This window comes from Enhydra lutris, unplaced genomic scaffold (genome assembly GCF_002288905.1).
Source record: "Enhydra lutris kenyoni isolate GAN:26980312 unplaced genomic scaffold, ASM228890v2 scaffoldscaffold71, whole genome shotgun sequence".
Classification (NCBI taxonomy): Eukaryota; Metazoa; Chordata; class Mammalia; order Carnivora; family Mustelidae; genus Enhydra; species Enhydra lutris.
Genome location: NW_019154155.1, coordinates 4,699,554 through 4,717,245, shown reverse-complemented (window position 1 = coordinate 4,717,245; position 17,692 = coordinate 4,699,554). Strand labels below are relative to the sequence as shown.

The window sequence follows — 17,692 nt, the reverse complement described above, 5'->3', positions numbered from 1 at the left end:
CGAAACAGGCTGAAACAGCGAGGAGTGGCACAGCTCTCCCTAATTAGCCTGGTTGGGGGAAAGAGAGAGCCCACTGGCGCACTCTTCTCCACCCCGACTCTCCAAAGATGCGCGCGCTAGTCGAACTCGGGGACAGTAGCGGTTCTCTGGCGCCCCCCCTGCAGACTGCACCGCGGCGGCCGGGACCCAGGCGGCGGGGCTGGACCTAAGCATAGCCCCAACGGATGCCATCAGGAAGCTCGGAACAAAACGGTGGCAACATCTGCCTCTGGGTTTGCGTGCGTGCGTGCGCGCGTGAGTGTGTGTGTGTGTGTGTGAGAGAGAGAGAGAGATGCAGAGAAAGAGAGAGAGATGCAGACACACACACACACACACACACACACACACACACACACACAGGACACACACACACGCACACACGCTGGTTCACATCCACCCGGCTTACCTGCAGTACAGTTTGCGCTTCTGTGTGTGTCTGGCAGAAGAATGAAAGAGAAACTGCCGTATCCATTCAAGCTCACTGAATCAAGCCCACTTCCCTCCAACTCTTTCAACTAAGTTTTATTTTATAATGCACTTCAAATTACAGAGTCCTTGTGAAAACTAGTTTGCCAATTGTAGTCTGAACCTCCATCAATGTATCGAGCAAGATTTTAGGTTACCAGATTCAGTTCCGCGGGACACTCAGGGCTTCTGCCTCCTGCCTCTCTCCATGCATCTTTGTAAAGCAAGTGTATCGCGGCTGTCCCCCAGAAGTCTCGTGCTCTGGCACGCTGCGCAGGGCCTGCGGCAGAGCGGCGCGGCTGGTGAAGGCGGGCGCTAGGACCGCGGGGAGCCCGGGCGGCCGCGGCGCTACCTTAAACCCAACCCAATGCCGCTGCCTGCGCCACTCTGCGCGCCGGCGGGGGCTGCGCAGGAGGAGCGCTCCGCCCGGCTACAACGCTCCGCGAGCCGGCGCGGCAACACCTGTTCGCGGCAGCCAGGGCGGCACGCGAGCTCCCGGTCGTGGCTCTCCTCGCTCGCCGCTCGCCACTCGTTCTAAGCCAATGGACATCTGCCGAGCCTCTGGAGAATTCTGGATACTAGCTTTGGACGCCTAAAGTTTTTTCTTCTTTTTGTTTTTTTAAAATAATTATTATTTTTGGAGGGGGAACCAGAAGGGGAGATTTTGTCGCCGCCGCCAACGTGAGATTTTTTTTTTTTTTTTTTTTTTTCTCCCCTTGAAGGATTCGTGCTGATGTCTGCAGAGTCGGTTAGAGTAAAAACAGCGCATGCCTTCCTGGAGTCGGGATCCGTAAATTCTGACGTAGCCCGTGCATCTTAAAAATCCCTATAATAACGCCTAGGCATTTAAGTTGCTATGGTCATTCTGATCTCAAACCAAATGGAGAAACTACGGATTTTTTTTCCTTATTACGGTCGGATGGGATGAAGACCTTCCTGCCTGCTAAGAGCTGGGGATCTATCTATAGAGATGCATAGATATGTTTATCAATATGTCAGTGTGTGAGTATAAAGTGGTGGTTTCTTAGACTATCAGTGGTTTGACCTTGAACCTGTGCCAGTGAAACAGCAGATTACTTTTATTTATGCATTTAATGGATTGAAGAAAAGAACCCCCCTTTTTTTTCTCTCTCTCTCTGCAACTGCAGTAAGGGAGGGGAGTTGGATATACCTCGCCTAATATCTTCTGGGTTGATACCGTCATTATTGTTTATTCCTGTGCTCCAAAAGCCGAGTCCTCTGATGGCTCCCTTAGGTGAAGTTGGGAACTATTTCGGTGTGCAGGACGCGGTACCGTTTGGGAATGTACCGGTGTTGCCGGTGGACAGTCCGGTTTTGTTAAGTGACCACCTGGGTCAGTCCGAAGCAGGGGGGCTTCCCAGGGGACCCGCAGTCACGGACTTGGATCATTTAAAGGGGATTCTCAGGCGGAGGCAGCTATACTGCAGGACTGGATTTCACTTAGAAATCTTCCCCAATGGTACTATCCAGGGAACCAGGAAAGACCACAGCCGATTTGGTAGGTATACCATTAACCCTTTAGTGTCCGTGCGATGACATGTTCGGGTTATAACTACCAAGAAGGTGGTGGCCGGGCGGGGGATGTGGGAAGGGAACCTGTCCCTCTGTCTCTGTCTTGCTAGCTAAAAAAAAAAAAAAAAGAAAAAAGAAAAAAAAGGAAAGAAAAGGAAAAGATTTAAAAAAAGAAAGAAAAAAGAAAAAGCCTCGGTAATTGCAGATCTGCCGCTGGCACTGATGCAAGTCTACATTGAAAGCCCCCCCCCCGCGACTTTTTTGAAAAGAGGGCATGATTTATAAATATAACAAAAGTCTCTAGTACTTTTGCATCAGATACTCGGGAAGATCGGGTTTAGGAAGTTTCTTTTGAATGGACTGATTCCACGAGTTTAAAGCTTTAATCATTAACTACTGAGAACTTGAAAATGCATTTTGCTGAAAGCAGTGGTTATCATCTTGTGCCCCAATGAAGTTTTTGCTCCTACTCTTTTTCTTCTAATAAGTATACTGCCTGAATTGTAAATTAAGCGTATTGTTTATTCCCACAGCGAGGGTCTGAAAACCCCGTAGGCGAAGGTGGCTGACTGATTGTTCTGTTGGGAGGACTAAAGTAAAATTTTAGACTCCTAGAGCAGCAGAGGCAGAGGCGCTGGGGGAAAATGACTTAGGAAAGGGCAGAACGCTCACCAGGGGCGTTTGTCCTTGCAGCTATCAAGTTATTACCGATGCTCCATATTTCTATATTGTGCAGCCCTGTGTGGGTTTCCTGGGTGGCTCTTTGGTGTGAGTGTGCACGCGCGTGCAAAAGCTGTGAGCTAATTTTAAAGAGCATCCCGAGGATTTCATTTCCCAAGGAGGGTACTTGTGACTCAGCATTGAGGACTGCAGACCCGAGTGCTGGTGACTCTGCTCACTTTAGTGCCTGCACACACGTGCCTGCGGGGGCCATCCTGAGCCCAGCAGCACAGTGTCAGCGAGCACAATACCGATCGAGGGACTTTCGGGGGTTTTCCTTACTTACCAAAAGGAAAGCGCCAGTTGGACAACCAGACTGTTGGAAGGAGTTAACTTCTCAGTGAACCCACCTGACAACACTTAAACTAGGTCGTAAAAAATAAAGTCCTGTGGTGATTTTTCTTCCTCATGCTTTAATGCCAGATGTTGAACACAGCCTAAACTATCTGTTTAGGCTCGTGGGGCTGTATATGATGCCAGAAGGTGAGGAAGATTCAGGCCTGGAATGGGGATGGTCCCAGATACACGAGGCCCAGGATTTTCTTCCTTTGCTTACCACGAGCCCAAGCCCCAGGCTGAACCTACTAGTGTAAATTTCTGGCAGTCTCCGCTCTGCTTAAAAAAAAAAAAAAAAAAAAAAAAAAAAAGAAAAGGCAAAGCTGTCAATTTGCTTTGCAATTATTGAGTTGAAATATAACGGCACTCCCCACCTCCCCGAAATAAACTCAGCTCTGGTTGTTGCAAAGCGAGGACTAAACTTTACTAGAAGTGCTGTTCTATCTGGCCGCTTTAAGGGCTGCTACAGTGCCTAGCGTTCAGTATCCGAACAACAGGCAGTGGGCGGCCGTGGGTGGGACAGCCGAGTGTGCACCGGGCCGCAGCGGGCACCCGCTGGACGTCTGCACCGCTCAGGCACCGAGGGTTAGTGGCGTGGGCTGGCGGCCTAGGTGCGCGTGGCAGCGGGAGCCCCAATCCTCCCGCGCTCCCAGCCGGCAGGTGCGGAGTCGGCAGCTCGGGCCCCCCGGCGCACTGCGCGGCCGCCGGGCCAGCTCCGCGCGGTCCTAAACACGCTCTGTTTGCGTCCCCCTTTCTAACCGGCTGGAGTGCGCCCTTTGGTGCTGCAGGGACTCCTTGTGTCCGGGGGCGACGGGCTGGGGCTGACACACTTCTGGCCGTGTTTAGGGAATGAGATTTTTTTTGCCCAAGTTTAGTCCCTTCGCTTCCTCTTTGTGTGAGTGTGGGTCCGGCGGGGCTGACAGCCGCCGCCCCAGGCAGCGCGGTTGTTTGTGGTGTGGGAACCGCCGGAGGCGCGCACAGCGGCGGGAGAGTTGGTGGCGGGGACGGAGGACAGGCTGGAGGTCGTACCCCTGACCTCCCCAGTGCTATCTCGGACCCATCTCCCTCTTCTGAAGCACGCAGCCAGGTCTCGGAGAGTCGATGGCTCCGCTGTGCCCGGGAGGTGGGTCGGGGGGCCCCCGCCGACAAGGCCGGAGCCACAGGGGAAGGGGTGGGGGGGGGGACAAAGGGCCGCGGAGGCGGGCGGAGGGGGCGGTGAGCTATTGTTAACGGCGTTCGGGGAGCAGAGCTCGCGGCCCGTGGGCCTGCGTTTCAGCGCCCGGGCTTGGGCCCCGGCCTCTGGGCCAGGGGGTGTGGAGGAGGGAGCGTAGCGGGGTAGACCGCTACAAGGCCGGGGCAGCTTCATTGTGTGCGTTTAGTCGAGCCCTGCCTTGGAGAGAGCGCCTCCGAACCCCGGCGCAGCCCGACTGGGCCCCGGCGTGGAGAGATTATGGGATGTTCCAGTTGGGGTTCCTACACGTTCCCCGCCCCCTACGGGCTTTTTTCCCCCTTTCCTTTTCTTCTTCTTCTTCTTCTTCTTCTTCTTCTTCTTCTTCTTCTTCTTCTTCTTTTTAAATGCAGTCACCTTTAGGGTAAGATGTTTGCTGAATGCAGTCATTAGAAATCCAGTAAGTGCCACTGGGGAGAGTGAGGATTCAAGGGTGGTATTATGGGAACCACGAGGGTGGAGAGAACCCAAGAGGCGAGTTCTGGGGTCAGCGGACAAGGACTGCTGGTCAGCAGCTGAATAGAGATCATAAAACAAAAACTAGACGTCGTCAACCCCTACCCCACCCCCAATCCTGGAGGTTGGAGAAAGGTGTCGCCAAGGAAGTGACATGTCTACTCCTTAGACTCGCTAGGCACTGTTGGCTGGGTTGGTAGGGGCAGTGCGGGTGGGAGGGGAGGAGAGCCCTGGCCCGGGTTGGGGGGAAGGGTCAACGAACAGGCGAGCTCGGGGGTCGGCCGGGAACTGGCTGCGGGGGGGATGGGCGCGCCTGGCGCTCCGCTGTGCCACTCACCCTCGTTTGGATGGAGCTGAGTGGGTGGCTGTGCGCAGTGGGGGTGGGGAAGGAGGGTGAGGCAGGAGGGTTATTTAAGTCTTTCATCCGGTTGCAGAGAGAAGCGGCCCCCGGGGTGACAGCAGTGCCGCGGTCTCCCGCTGCTACCGCTGCGGCAGGTCCCAATATTAGCAACCTCTGCAGCGAGGTGCGAGTGCTGGGAGCCTCCTACTCCTGCTTTCTCAGCCCCGCCCGGAAGGAGGGCTGGGCTCGTCGGCGCTAGGACCCGGCGGGGAGTGCGAGGGGAGGGCCGGGGAGCCAGCGGGCTCCGGGTGGGGGCCGTGGGGCTGCGGCAGCTCGCCACACCTGGCGCTCCAGCTAGCTCCCTGCAGCCTTTCCTTCTGCCCTCCTCCCTCCCTTGTCTGCAGCCTCCCTCTCTTCATCCCGGCTCCCTTCAGGGGACTTTGTTTTCACCTTTTTCTCTTAGATTCTCTAGAAAAGAGTAGCTGTAGGTAGGGAATGGGGGTAGGTTTGCACCTTGATTAAAATAGAAGGTGCATTTCTACGTGCAGTGACCCGGCAGAAGGAAACGTGCTGGAAAATGATTTTTGCCACCCCCATGCAGCCGCAGGTGACTGCAGCTGCTGGCAAGCTTGGCGGTGACACAGCAGCGGCAGTGCAGAGGACATGGGGGCTGGGGAAATATTACTGTTGTCCCAGCAGGAGCTGCGGCAGTGACAACTTAGGTGGGACCTTGAGAGAGCCCTTTGTTTTTTCCTTTGGGGGTGGTGGTGTGGCGATAAGGTTGAGCATGGAGAAAAGGAACGAGGAATTGTATGTCTGGGTAATAGTCTGGGGGAGTGAGAGGTTTCATTTCATATATATATATATATAATTTTTTTTCTCTTTAAAGAGAAACTTGTTAGAAACAAGTGAGCAGAAAATCAATGGAGGAAATGGTAATGCAGAATAATAAAAAAGTGAGCGTTGGTCCTGATCCGCTATTTTACTTGGCACAAGGAAACCTGAGTGGACTGACCACTTGACTTTGTGGAAAGATGGCTTGCTTCTCTGTTGCTATGCCTTTTGGCCTGGAGTGGTGGTGGCTCTGAAAGGCCAAACTCATCAGGACCCTAGATAAGTATGACCTGGGGTTTCCTCTTCAATATCTCACTAAGGGAAAGACTTCCTATGTAAGGTGTTATTTTCTGGATGGGTTTAGATTCTTGAAAAACTGGAGTTGTAAACTCCCCTTTAGTCAGTCATTTCCTAAGGAAACTCTGAGATCTGCTCAAGTTGCCACAGACTCAGACCTACTCTGTCCCTAGCTTTGAGATGATTGATTTGGCAGCCCTGGTGTGGGATTCTCTGGGTGAGCGGGGAGCTCTGTAGGGAGGGGGGTTAATCTATTTTCGAAAGCTTCATGTCATGCCTCTCTCCACAGCTTGCATACATTCTTGTCCTCTAAAGAATGCAGCTCTGTTAAGTGTTGGGGGCTTTTAGGCTAGAGGGTTGTTTAGCATGGGCCAGAGTGGAGCAGCTTCTGCCTGTCCTCCCATTTGCCATGGCTGGCCTTATTATGGAGGCTCACTTGGAGGTGAGGCTCAGTGCAGAGGGGCTTTTGGGAGCTGGCCAGCTTTGGGTTAATGGTCCATTTGAACAGAGCTCTGGGCTGACCACTAATACCTAGCAAGTCCGGAGCAAGGATGAAGTCTGGTGTGGTCATTTTCCTAAAGGGGTCCCAGAAACTGTCCTGGCCTCTTGTGGACCAGAGATGACCTCAGACCCCATCAGACCCCCTCGAGCCCAGTGAACACATCCTCAAAGGAACTCTTGGTTGCTATGAAAGAGAAGAGGCAAATGCCACTAGCCACTGACCCTGTGCTTCCCCTGTCACTTCGTCACTACCCATGACTATGGCCCTTTTGAACTGAGGATGTCTTGGTTATGTCTGCAGAAGAGGAGAGACAGCCCACCATGGCACGCATGTGAGGGTCACAGTTTTAACATTAGGCACAATTCCACCATTCTCTCCCTCCCTCTCTTCCAGTTGTCTTTCTTTTCTTCCTTGCTCTTCCCTTCTTAATATTCCTCTCCTGTTGCTCATTAAACATTGAAATGTTTCTACACAGATGCCTCCTCCTGGGTTGCTATGGCTCCATCAGGCCTCTGTACTGCACATTCACGCAAACAGATAACCTGGGGAGTGGGCTGTACTCAAGTGAGTATGGTTGGAAGCACTTGCTTGGCTTAGGCCCAGAGAGAGGTTGGTTGACTTGGTGGAGGTTATGGAGTTTCTTGTGGGCAAGATGGTACCAGGAATGTTAAGGATTCCAACCTGGGCGTTGGGGATCTTGTTGCCAGGCTTGCCAGGTCTTTCTGACCTTACAACATTGGTGTTCTCCCTGTGTGTGCGGGAATGCTGTGACTCACACATTCAAGTGTTCTGCTTGCCCTTGGATCACTGAGGTGACCTCAAAAAGGCTGGGCTGTTCTTTTGAGGTCTCTGATTTCCAAGGAGCTACAGAGATATGGATGGTGGTGAGAGATGATGAAATCTTTTCCACCTGGGGTCACTACATAGGTAGTTCCTTTTCATAGGGAGAGCCCCTCAGAAACTTGTTTCACTTTCAGGAGGCCCCCTCTGACTCCTCTTCCTAAGCCTATGTCACCGTACCCTAAGCATCTCTTCTCACTGCCTTTATCACATTGTTTTATTTATCTATTTGTCTTTCCTTCCACTAGATGGTAAGTACTTTGAGGATATAGGGCTTTGGCTATATCTTATTCATCTTTGTATATTTAACAAATGGCATGTTTCTTGGCTTATAATGGTCACGCAATAATAGTTTGTTGTTCAAATAAGTCAGTGCATATGAATTAACAGCTATCTTGTTGTTGCCAGAAAAAGAAACAAGACAGGTATTTAATACTTTCATTTCTGAAATATATAATAACAATTTCAGTACTTAGATGTTAACTCTGTGCACATAAACAATTTGGTAAATAGTCCACATACATAACAGATGCCCACCTTCCCAAACTCGGCATGATGAGAGAGCACAGTCCCAGGAACGTACCTGCTCTTTGTTTTCTCTGCCTGCTCACTGGGTCTGTGGAGTCTGATCTGGGTAACATCTAGTCACTAGTAAAGGAATGAACATATAAACATGGTACAGAAATCACAGACACAGTGAAAAAAAGGTAAAAACAATGATAAAAGTACATAATCAGTAAGGATCCAGGCTTTGGTGTCTCATTGCTTGGGGGCAAGTTGTTTAACGTTTTAAAACCTCAGTGTCCCCATTTGTGAGCTGGAGATGGACATATTGTAATGCTGAGCGTTGTTCTGAGGATTGAGTGAAAGAAGGCCTCTCGTTTGGCACAGACTAAATGCTCAAGTGTTCAAGCTATTAGGATTGTCATTGTTGTGGTTTATTGATAGTCTTCTTGCTGTTCTGAAGACAAGCTAGTCAGATGGTTTTGTAGGATCACAGGCCCCTGTTGTTTTGGGGCCTGATGGGCGATGATGATGATGAATATTCATGATTAGTTCTTCAAGCTGCCTTCTGGTTAGGGAAAACCAAGAGGTCATCAAAGACCGTGTCCGGAGATGCAAGTGTCTTTTAGTTTTGTGATTAAACTCTTCCCCCTTGACATGGGATATTAAAGTGGTCAGACCTCAATGGGGGCAAAATATGTCCTGTCATTCATTTTATAAGGAAAATTGGACATTGATGAATTCCTTACACTGATTTCAGGATCACTATGACTTATATTGTGGTGTGTTTTCAGGTAGCTAAGAAGAGGTTCATATGCATATGGCTCCTAATGGTAATAAAATGCCACAATGTAAGTTATTTTTTAATTGTAAGAATTGGAAATAGTACAGTGAAATGAAATAATTGCATCAATAAGGGAGGGCATCTCATGTGAAATGATTCTCATGGAGATATCTCCTTATCTATCTTTCCATTTGCTTTGTGAGGTAGGGAAGGCTAGTAATAAACTAGCTGCTTTTATTTTTTTTAATTTTTACTTTTTAAAAAGATTTTATTTATTTATTTAGAGAGGGAGAGCGTGCATGTGCAAGAGAGCATGAACAGAAGGGAGGGGCAGAGGGAGAGGGAGAAGCAGACTCCCCGCTGAGCTGGGATCCTAACCTGGGGCTGGATCCCAAGACCCTGGGATCATGCCCCAAGCCAAAGGCAGATGCTCAACCAACTGAGCCACCCAGGTGCCCCAAACTAGCTGCTTTTAGATACATCTTCCAATACAGAGTCACAGATTATCAGATCCAAAATGCAATTTGTAATTTCTCTTTATATTTTTTCCATATGCTATTTCCCATTTTATGAAAATAGTTTCACATGTGAATATATGTGATATTCTATAAAATGTAAACATAAGATATTTGTTACATTTTGTGCTTACCAAAGAATTAAGAATACCCCTTTATAAGAAATCTCTCTTTTTTTACGTCACCTTGAAACCCTTTGCTTCATCAGATTTATGTAGTGCATGTCTTCTTCCGATTGCTACAGAGTATTTTGTGAAAGTTGCAAAATTAATTGTTTAAAAATCCATGTAAGTGCTTTTTTATTAGTCACATGAGACTGCCTATAGCATACTGTTATCCTTAATTTTTTTTTTCTTTCTAAACTCTTAAATATAAGTGAATTTTTCAATATTTGAAAGTATTTTTAAAACAAGAAGTTAGTATTTGGTACATGTTAACTCAAGGTCTACGTAAAGTGTAGCACTTTACAACAAACTTGAGCAAATGGCTAAGTGCAAGAAATGCTAGCATCATCCCAAATATACAGTGGGGTAATCATCTTAAAATGACACTATGGTTAGGGAAATTTAAACTGCTGTTAAATGGCCATAAAATTCTGGATTTATACCCAGCTTAGGTGCTATTATTCTTAGTGAGGTAAGCAAGGGGAAAGAAGAGGGGGAAAAAGAAAATCATTGTGTTAGTTTGATTTTAAGATATAGTCTTCCATGCCTATTTTAAATCAAGAGCACTTTTGGTATCAGTATTCCCCGCCCCCCCCCCGAATATTATGTTATCTTAATTGCTTAACTAGCTCTTTGAGGTTAGATAAGTACAGCAAAAATCAATACTTTGTTCAAGCAGAAATATTTGGGATGTGTGTAAGCTATTTTCATTTTCCAGATGGAGCTTAATAAAGTTATATGATAAATTTATCTTGGTTTATTTTTCCATATAAACCAATCAGGTCTTTGGTTAATACCTGGCATTCTTGTTTTAAGGGACAGAAGACCATTCTCTCATTAGAATATTTTCCAATATATGCCCATACACAAATACTTGTTTTTTTTCCTTAAGTTGTACTCTTATTAGGTTAATTAGAAATGCATTTTAGTTTATCTGTCATATTGCTTCTTAGGGTATCTGTAAATCCTAGCTTTTTCATTTTTAAAATGTTTTGTTATATGTTGTGTTGGTAAGTACTTTTGTATCATTATTATAGAGTTTAGCTGAAAAATCAGTTCTTTTAGGAAGTGGTTTTAAGAGGAGAAACTTCTTTAATGAGTGTGAGATTATCCAAGTTGGGAATTGGGCTCAGTGTCCTCTCAAAAAGTCCTAGGGATGCTGAGACTAAAGAATTGCTCTGTGCTCTGACCTGTCTTTTGCCCTCTGCCATTTGTCTCACAGGCATTCTGGAATTTATCAGTATAGCAGTGGGCCTGGTCAGCATTCGAGGCGTGGACAGTGGACTCTACCTCGGGATGAATGAGAAGGGGGAGCTATATGGATCAGTAAGTACCGGGAGAGTCTTTGCCAATCTTTAGCCTCACATTTGATTTGAACTGCATTTTCTCTAGATTATAAATATCTAGAAATGAAACTGAGTTTGTTTGGAGAGAGTTTAAGTTTTTGCTTTTTGAGAAAAACCATTTTGTTTTTATTTATAGATATCAGCCCTGGATCTTCACTAGATCAGAGTTTCTGAAAAAATGCTTTATTTATGTGCCAAACAATTTTCATTATCAAGTAAATAAAAAACTCACAAGTGTGAAAAATCCCATCTTCTTGTATTAAATGGAAGTTATTTTTGAAATGAATTGAAATTATCTTCTAAGCTTTGTAAAGCAGTGTAATTAAAACTAGAAATAGACCACCATGCAGTGAGTATAAACCCTTTCTCTGAGCTACATAAGACCTTGATTATGTAGAGAGAAGAGGGAGATGGAAATTATTGTCAGATATTCTTGTATGTGAATAAGAATATAAAAATATTATAATTATTTGCAAGTATTGTGTCTTTCTTTCTTTCTTTTTCTTTTGCGTGTCTCACTTCCCATCTCTATTGGGTTGTAAGCAACTTGAAGGAGGCAGTGAAGAAGTGTTTATTATAGCCTAGCAGGTGCCAGGTGCTTTTCCATGTGCTCAGGGAGAGCAGTGAATGAGACAGAGTTCCTTCTTCTGCTTTGAGAGAAGGGTACTGACTTTACATCTTTGTTATCTCTACTTGTGCTGGGTTTCTAAAACACAGTGCATGTTAGACAGTAGGAACTTGATACATTTTTGCTAAATGTATGCCTATGAATCATAGATTATTAGTTACTATAGACTAACTTGAGTTTTCAACAAAAGGCTCCTAGTGAAATCAAACTTTAGTTTTTCCTTGCCAATATTGGTAGCCAAATGAGAATTTAATCCATGTTCTCTCTACATAGAGAACTTTGATAGAATCTATAAAAAATTGAATATTAAAAGAAAATGCAGACTTGGAGACAGAAATAAAGGGCATTTCATATATAGTTAGGAGAGACATTTTCTAGATCTACTCCTTTGCTATCCACATGTTAGTAAATATATATATGTGTGTACACACACACACACACAAGGGTTGGAATAGTATAAAATTTTTACTCAAACACTCCATATGACAAAAAATGGCCTATGTAATTTGAATATAAAACACACCATTTTTAATGGTGTAAGAATGGTTTTTCTGCCTTGGTAAAATTTGAATCTAGATTGGTTGATTTGTTAGTCTTTTTAGAAAAAGTGTTTCATTGAGATAATAGATTATTTTAAAATATGTTTTTAAGTGTAAGATTTGGTTTAGCATTTTAAACACAGTTTGTGGTTTATAAAAGTTATTTATTGCCTAAATTATCTTTGTCAGAACTTTTAAGTGCAAAGATAGAAGCTATATTATTATTATTATTAAAGAGGGAGGAGGAAGAGGTAGAGGGAGAGGGAGAGATCTTTTTTTTTTTTTTTTAAAGATTTTATTTATTTATTTGCCAGAGAGAGAGAGCACAAACAGAGGAAATGACAGGCAGAGGGAGAGAAAGAAGCAGGCTCCCGCCGAGCAGAGAGCCAGATGCGGGACTCAATCCCAGGACCCCGGGACCACGACCTTAGCCGAAGGCAGAGGCTCAACCCTCTGAGCCACCCAGGCTCCCTGAGAGGGAGAGATCTTAAGCAGGCTCCACACCTAGCACGGAGCCCAACCTCACGACCCTGAGATCATGACCTGAGCTGAAATCATGAGTCAGATGCTTAACTGTCAGTTAAGGGCACCCCCTAGGTGCCCTGGCTTTCACACTTTGAAAACATTAAATGTTCTCCTTTTGTCACCCCCTCAATTTTTTTCAGTTTTAGGTATATGGAGATTTAATTTATGGATTAAATTAAGTTGGTCACAGTTGAATTTGATAAACTGCTTCTAGTATGTAGGGTACAATCCAACCTTTAGTGGCTGGAAAGTTCCATGGTTTCTCATCATGGTCTGCAGACTCTTTTGATCACATGCCACCACCAAAACAATTTTTTTGAGTATGAATCTCAACACTGTATATTAAATTACTTAAAGATTCTACATATAAAATATAGTTCATAGAAATTATTTTACTTTATAAAACTCATATTAGGGTAAACATTTTAAAAGGTAACAAATGAGTAAACACAGAGGCCATTTTTATTCCCCACCCCATGGGCCACCTTGTATGTCCCTGCAGAGTACTCTCCCCCCAGAGAGAGAGGACCAGGCTTTCAGATAAAATTGCCAACATGACAGCCTCCCGCAGTTTATTGGTTGACAGGGAGAGCAGTGGAACTTTTATTCAGCACAGTGGCGTCTATGTTTGTTGTCCAGCCAAGCCTCATCTCCCTGTCTGGACTCTTCCCATGGCTTCTTGCTCATCTCTTCTCTCCTCTGGCTGCCCTCCTGCCTTTGTGTGCCCCCGTCTGCAGCACAGGCTGAGGAAAGAGTGCAGGCTCTAGAAGGTAACCTGAATGTAGACCCAGTGAATATCAGTGAGGGTACTGCCTGAAGTGATGGCCAGGTGGCAGAGTTGGGAGAACATCTTGGCATGTTTTCTGGGAAGCCCAACTGCCTCATGTAGGGCTTTTTGAGCACACACAGAGTGTGTGGCTGGGAGGACGTGTCCCTCCTCCACTGCTACATGTCTGCAAACCCACATGGCTCGCTGATGACCTGATCATGGAACCCCAGCTAGGCAAAGGGACGAGTCTAAGAAAAGTCCTCCATTTCTTCCTGTGCTTGAGAAATACTCTTTACTCATGTAAAGAGTATATTCAGGCTTGGAAACTGCTCGGAAGAAAGTGTAATAAGGAGGGCTTTTGCAAATTGTGATTTCCTTTGTGGAAGAGTTATCTCCGCATATGGCTTCTCTGCATCCAGCTTCTCCCTTCTCCAGTCCATTCTCCACACTCATGGGAGAATTACCTTTCCAAACTCACATATGAGTGTCACTTCTCAGTGCAGATCCCTTCAAGTGCTTGCCTTTGAGGGCGAATGCCTGAGAACTTTAGCCTAGCATTCAGTACTTTTCACCAGCCACTTTGCCTGCTTCTGCACATGATAGGTGCTCAATAAACACTTGTTGGATTAAAATGAGCTAAGCATTGTGACTTTTTCTGATGCTTCATGAAACACATGGATGTGGATCTCACTGGATCTGCTTGTGTCTTCAGGGGTACTGAGAACTCCGCTGGAAGGGAGAATCTGCCTCTTCCATTCCCATGCTGAGTTGGACTGTGATTATGCCATTGGTGGTGTGTCCCACCCAAGGGGGCTGGGGCTGGGTCTGGGGCTGGAAAGAGATAGTGTAGGGGCGGATGCATGACTACAGGTCAGGAGACTTGAGCTCTTGCTCTGTCTCTGCCACTAGTGAGGTGCTGGGCCCTGATTCTCCTCATCTCTGAGATGAGTAGCTTGACTTCGAGGTCTGGAGTGTCTTTTCCTACTCTGGATCTCAGGAATTCATGCTTTGGATTTTTTAGGCTTTCCTCCTGAGTCTTGTCTGCCTCATGCATGATATTTTCTATGTACACAAAATGTTTACGGAGGAAGATCTTTTTGCTTCTTGTGTACAGAGCTGGGAAGAAAGCTTTCCGGGCAGCCAGATGGTTTTCCTTTTGCATGTACCTAAGGCAGGAAAGGGGATTGAAGGTGAGATCTGTGCTCCCCTATGGCTAAAAATCACATTTTCCATCCGGTTTGTGGTTATCGTATTTGGTGTGGCAGTAGACATGAGGAGTGACCAAAACATTATATTTTCAATGTGATGAGACTGGGAGGAGGAAAGAAAAGAAACAGGTGACGATTCTGTTATTAATTACAACTGACCCTCTAACAACATGTATTTGAATTGTGTGGGCCCACTTCCAGGCAGGGTTTTTCTTTTTTTCCAATAAATACAGTACAGTACTGTAAGTGTATTTTCTATTCCTTGTGATTTTCTTAACATTGTTTTTTCTCTTAGCTAGCTTTATTGTTAAGACTATAGTATGTAACCCATATAGCATACACAATATGTGTTAATCATCTATGTTGTTGGGAAGGTTTCTAGGTAACAGTAGACTATTAATAGCTCAGTTTGGGGGCAGTCAAAAGTTCTATACAGATTTTTGACTGTGCAAGGGGTCAGTGCCCCTAATCCCTGTGCTGTTCAAGGGTCAACTGTACACTAAAAATTGTAGCTTAAAGAATTTTTATCTATATGAAGTTGCATAAAGCTCAATAAACTAAAGTGGAGAAGTTTCTAAACATTGGGAAAACCTTGAGAAAAACTTATCTTACTATGAAAGAAGGTAAATAGGAGATCTGGGGAAATAGCAAATTTCCCCTCAAAAGGTAAAGCAAAATATAGCAAATATTAATTTAAAATGTATTCTGGGATAAATTTTCTCTTTTCATGTACGTAATTTTTTGTTTACAAGTTTATGTTAGGAATGTATCTAAAAGGCCAGAGGTGAATGGGGTCATATTTCTTCAGAAAAATGCATGGAATTCTGGTACCCTGTTAGAATGCGGCAATAGGAAAAACATTATTGCTAACGCGTATCATGATACGGTTGAAGGACAACCTGAAAAATTGTGGCTCTGGATGGGGTTCAGTTCTCACATTCATGTGTTAATTCACCCATGCATCAATTCCTTCATTTGCTCATTCATTCACAAACATTTATACCCACTATGTGCCTAGCACTGTGCTGAGTGCTTAACAGTGCAACAAAGATCTCGAAATTTGGTAGGAGAAATATATTTATAAATAATTCAGTGCAATGTGAAGTGTACTACATTAGAGAAACACACAAATATCTTGGGGTCAAAACTGTGTTTAAATAACTGCTCGAGGAAATTGGGTGGTAATATTTAAGCTGGATCTTGAGGGATGAGTAGGAGTCTCAGAAAAGGTAGGGCAGACAAGTTCAGGCTCATGAGCTTTCAAATGTAAAGATTAGAATATCCTGCCTGAGTCATAGAGAGGGTATTAGACTGTACGCACACACACACACATACTTGGCCAGAGAACTCGAATTTATTAGAGTATTAGTTTACCTTTGTCACTTTTGTTCTTACCAAGGAGACTGGAAGTAAGGCTTGGATAGTTACTTTTAGCGTCTTCATCTAACTTACCTGAATGTTACCAAGATATTGTGTTTATTTTTTAAAAAAAGATTTTATTGATTTGTCAGAGAGAGAGAGCATACAAGCAGGGGGAGCAGCAGGCAGAGGGAGAAGCAGGCTCCCCACTGAGCTGGGAGCCCGATGCGGGACTCAACCCCAGGACCCTGGGATCTTGACCTGAGCTGAAGGCAGACACTTAACCAACTGAGCCACCCAGGTGCTCCTGTTATCAAGATACATTAAAGCATCAAGAGTAATTGACTATAATAAATATCTCTTTCAAAAAGAGTGTCATGAAAACAATCTCCTTCAAGAAGCTTGCCATTTAGTGAAAGCTATTTTACCTTTTCATTAAAAGAAGGTAGCATAATCATTAAAATCATAATGATACAGGAAAGCAGAGCATAGAATCTATAAAAGTGATACAAAAAGATGACGTGCAGATTTCGGGTTTGTATCCCTTTTATAGCACTTACTTTTTTTCTGTCTAGAATTTTAATTCCTGTTGGTCTTTTCCACTAGATTAAATTTCCAGGCATCAGATTTTCTGTCTTTATAATCTTTCTGTTTTTTAAAGGCCCAGCAATACACGTTCTGTGCAGTTGGCATATGGTCAGTGTTTGCCGAGCCAGCTCTCCGGCCTGTCACGACCCGCTTGGATGCAGAGCCTTGCTGTATCTGGGCACCGTGTGTCAACAGCACTACCTAGGATGTGGTTGCCTACTGACAGAGTCCTCTTCTTCCTTATTTAAAGACCCAGGCCTTGTAGATGGCAGAGTGTGACTCATGCCTGGTTCTTGTAGCCCTCAGACTAGTGCTTTGGAACTTGACCATCATTCTGGTGGAGATGCTTATAAAACATGTGTTTCCTAGTAGATTTGGTTATTATGTTTCCAGAGACACAACTGGGCCCTGGTTTATATGAATCCATGTAATAACAAGGTGTGATGGATTTTTGACCGTGTTTCCTATGCACATCAACTTTAAAAAAAAATACAGTGGTCTCAGCAGTTGTCTCTACTGGGTTAGAGGTATGCGAGTCAAAGAATTTCCCTTGCAAGGTGTCTCCATGTTGTGGGGTAGAGATGGGGAGATACCTGTCACAGAGTAAAGGAATGTATCAGTCTCTTTAAGAGGAAACAATGAAGTATCTAAGAGCCTTAGAAACTCATACTAATTTAAATGATTGTGACTATGTCATTTGAATAGGAATTGACACGAACTTCTTATACTTCTTTAGCAACTTCAATTCAAAACATATTAATGTTAAAATTTGCACTAAACTCTAAGACCAATAGAATCCAGATTGGCACAATTGATTTAGTATGACAGAAGATGTTGTCCGTCTGAGGCTAAGACACTGCTTCACTGTCAGTGTGGTCCTGAAGCTTTTTTGAGCTGAGCCCACCTGTTCCTTGGAGCACCTCGGGAGGATAGTTATACCCCTACCACCACCCCCACCTCCCAGCCCAGCCTTCCTATTCTAATTCTTGGGAAACTAGATGATGGGCTAGGTATGTTTTTTTCTTTTCCTATTAACTCTGATGGTGAAAGTAGCACAGGTTAGCACTACTCAGCACAATTGCATTCTTGGGCACCACTGTCTGGTTACAGGTGGTCATCTGGAGTGTCCAGAACAGCCTTAAAACAGTCCCTTTACTTTCTCATGAGGTGGAA

General features: G+C 45.0%; 1 protein-coding gene across 1 annotated transcript in view; it reads left to right on the top strand.

Annotated features, from left to right (window-relative positions):
• Positions 1-1,746: 1,746 nt before the first annotated feature.
• LOC111159933 (fibroblast growth factor 9) overlaps positions 1,747-17,692 on the top strand; it is a 30,562-nt gene continuing 14,616 nt past the window's right edge. The window contains exons 1-2 of the mRNA XM_022522620.1: positions 1,747-2,023; positions 10,780-10,883. Coding sequence (XP_022378328.1) covers positions 1,747-2,023; positions 10,780-10,883 — 381 coding nt within the window. The remainder of the gene's footprint in view (positions 2,024-10,779; positions 10,884-17,692) is intronic.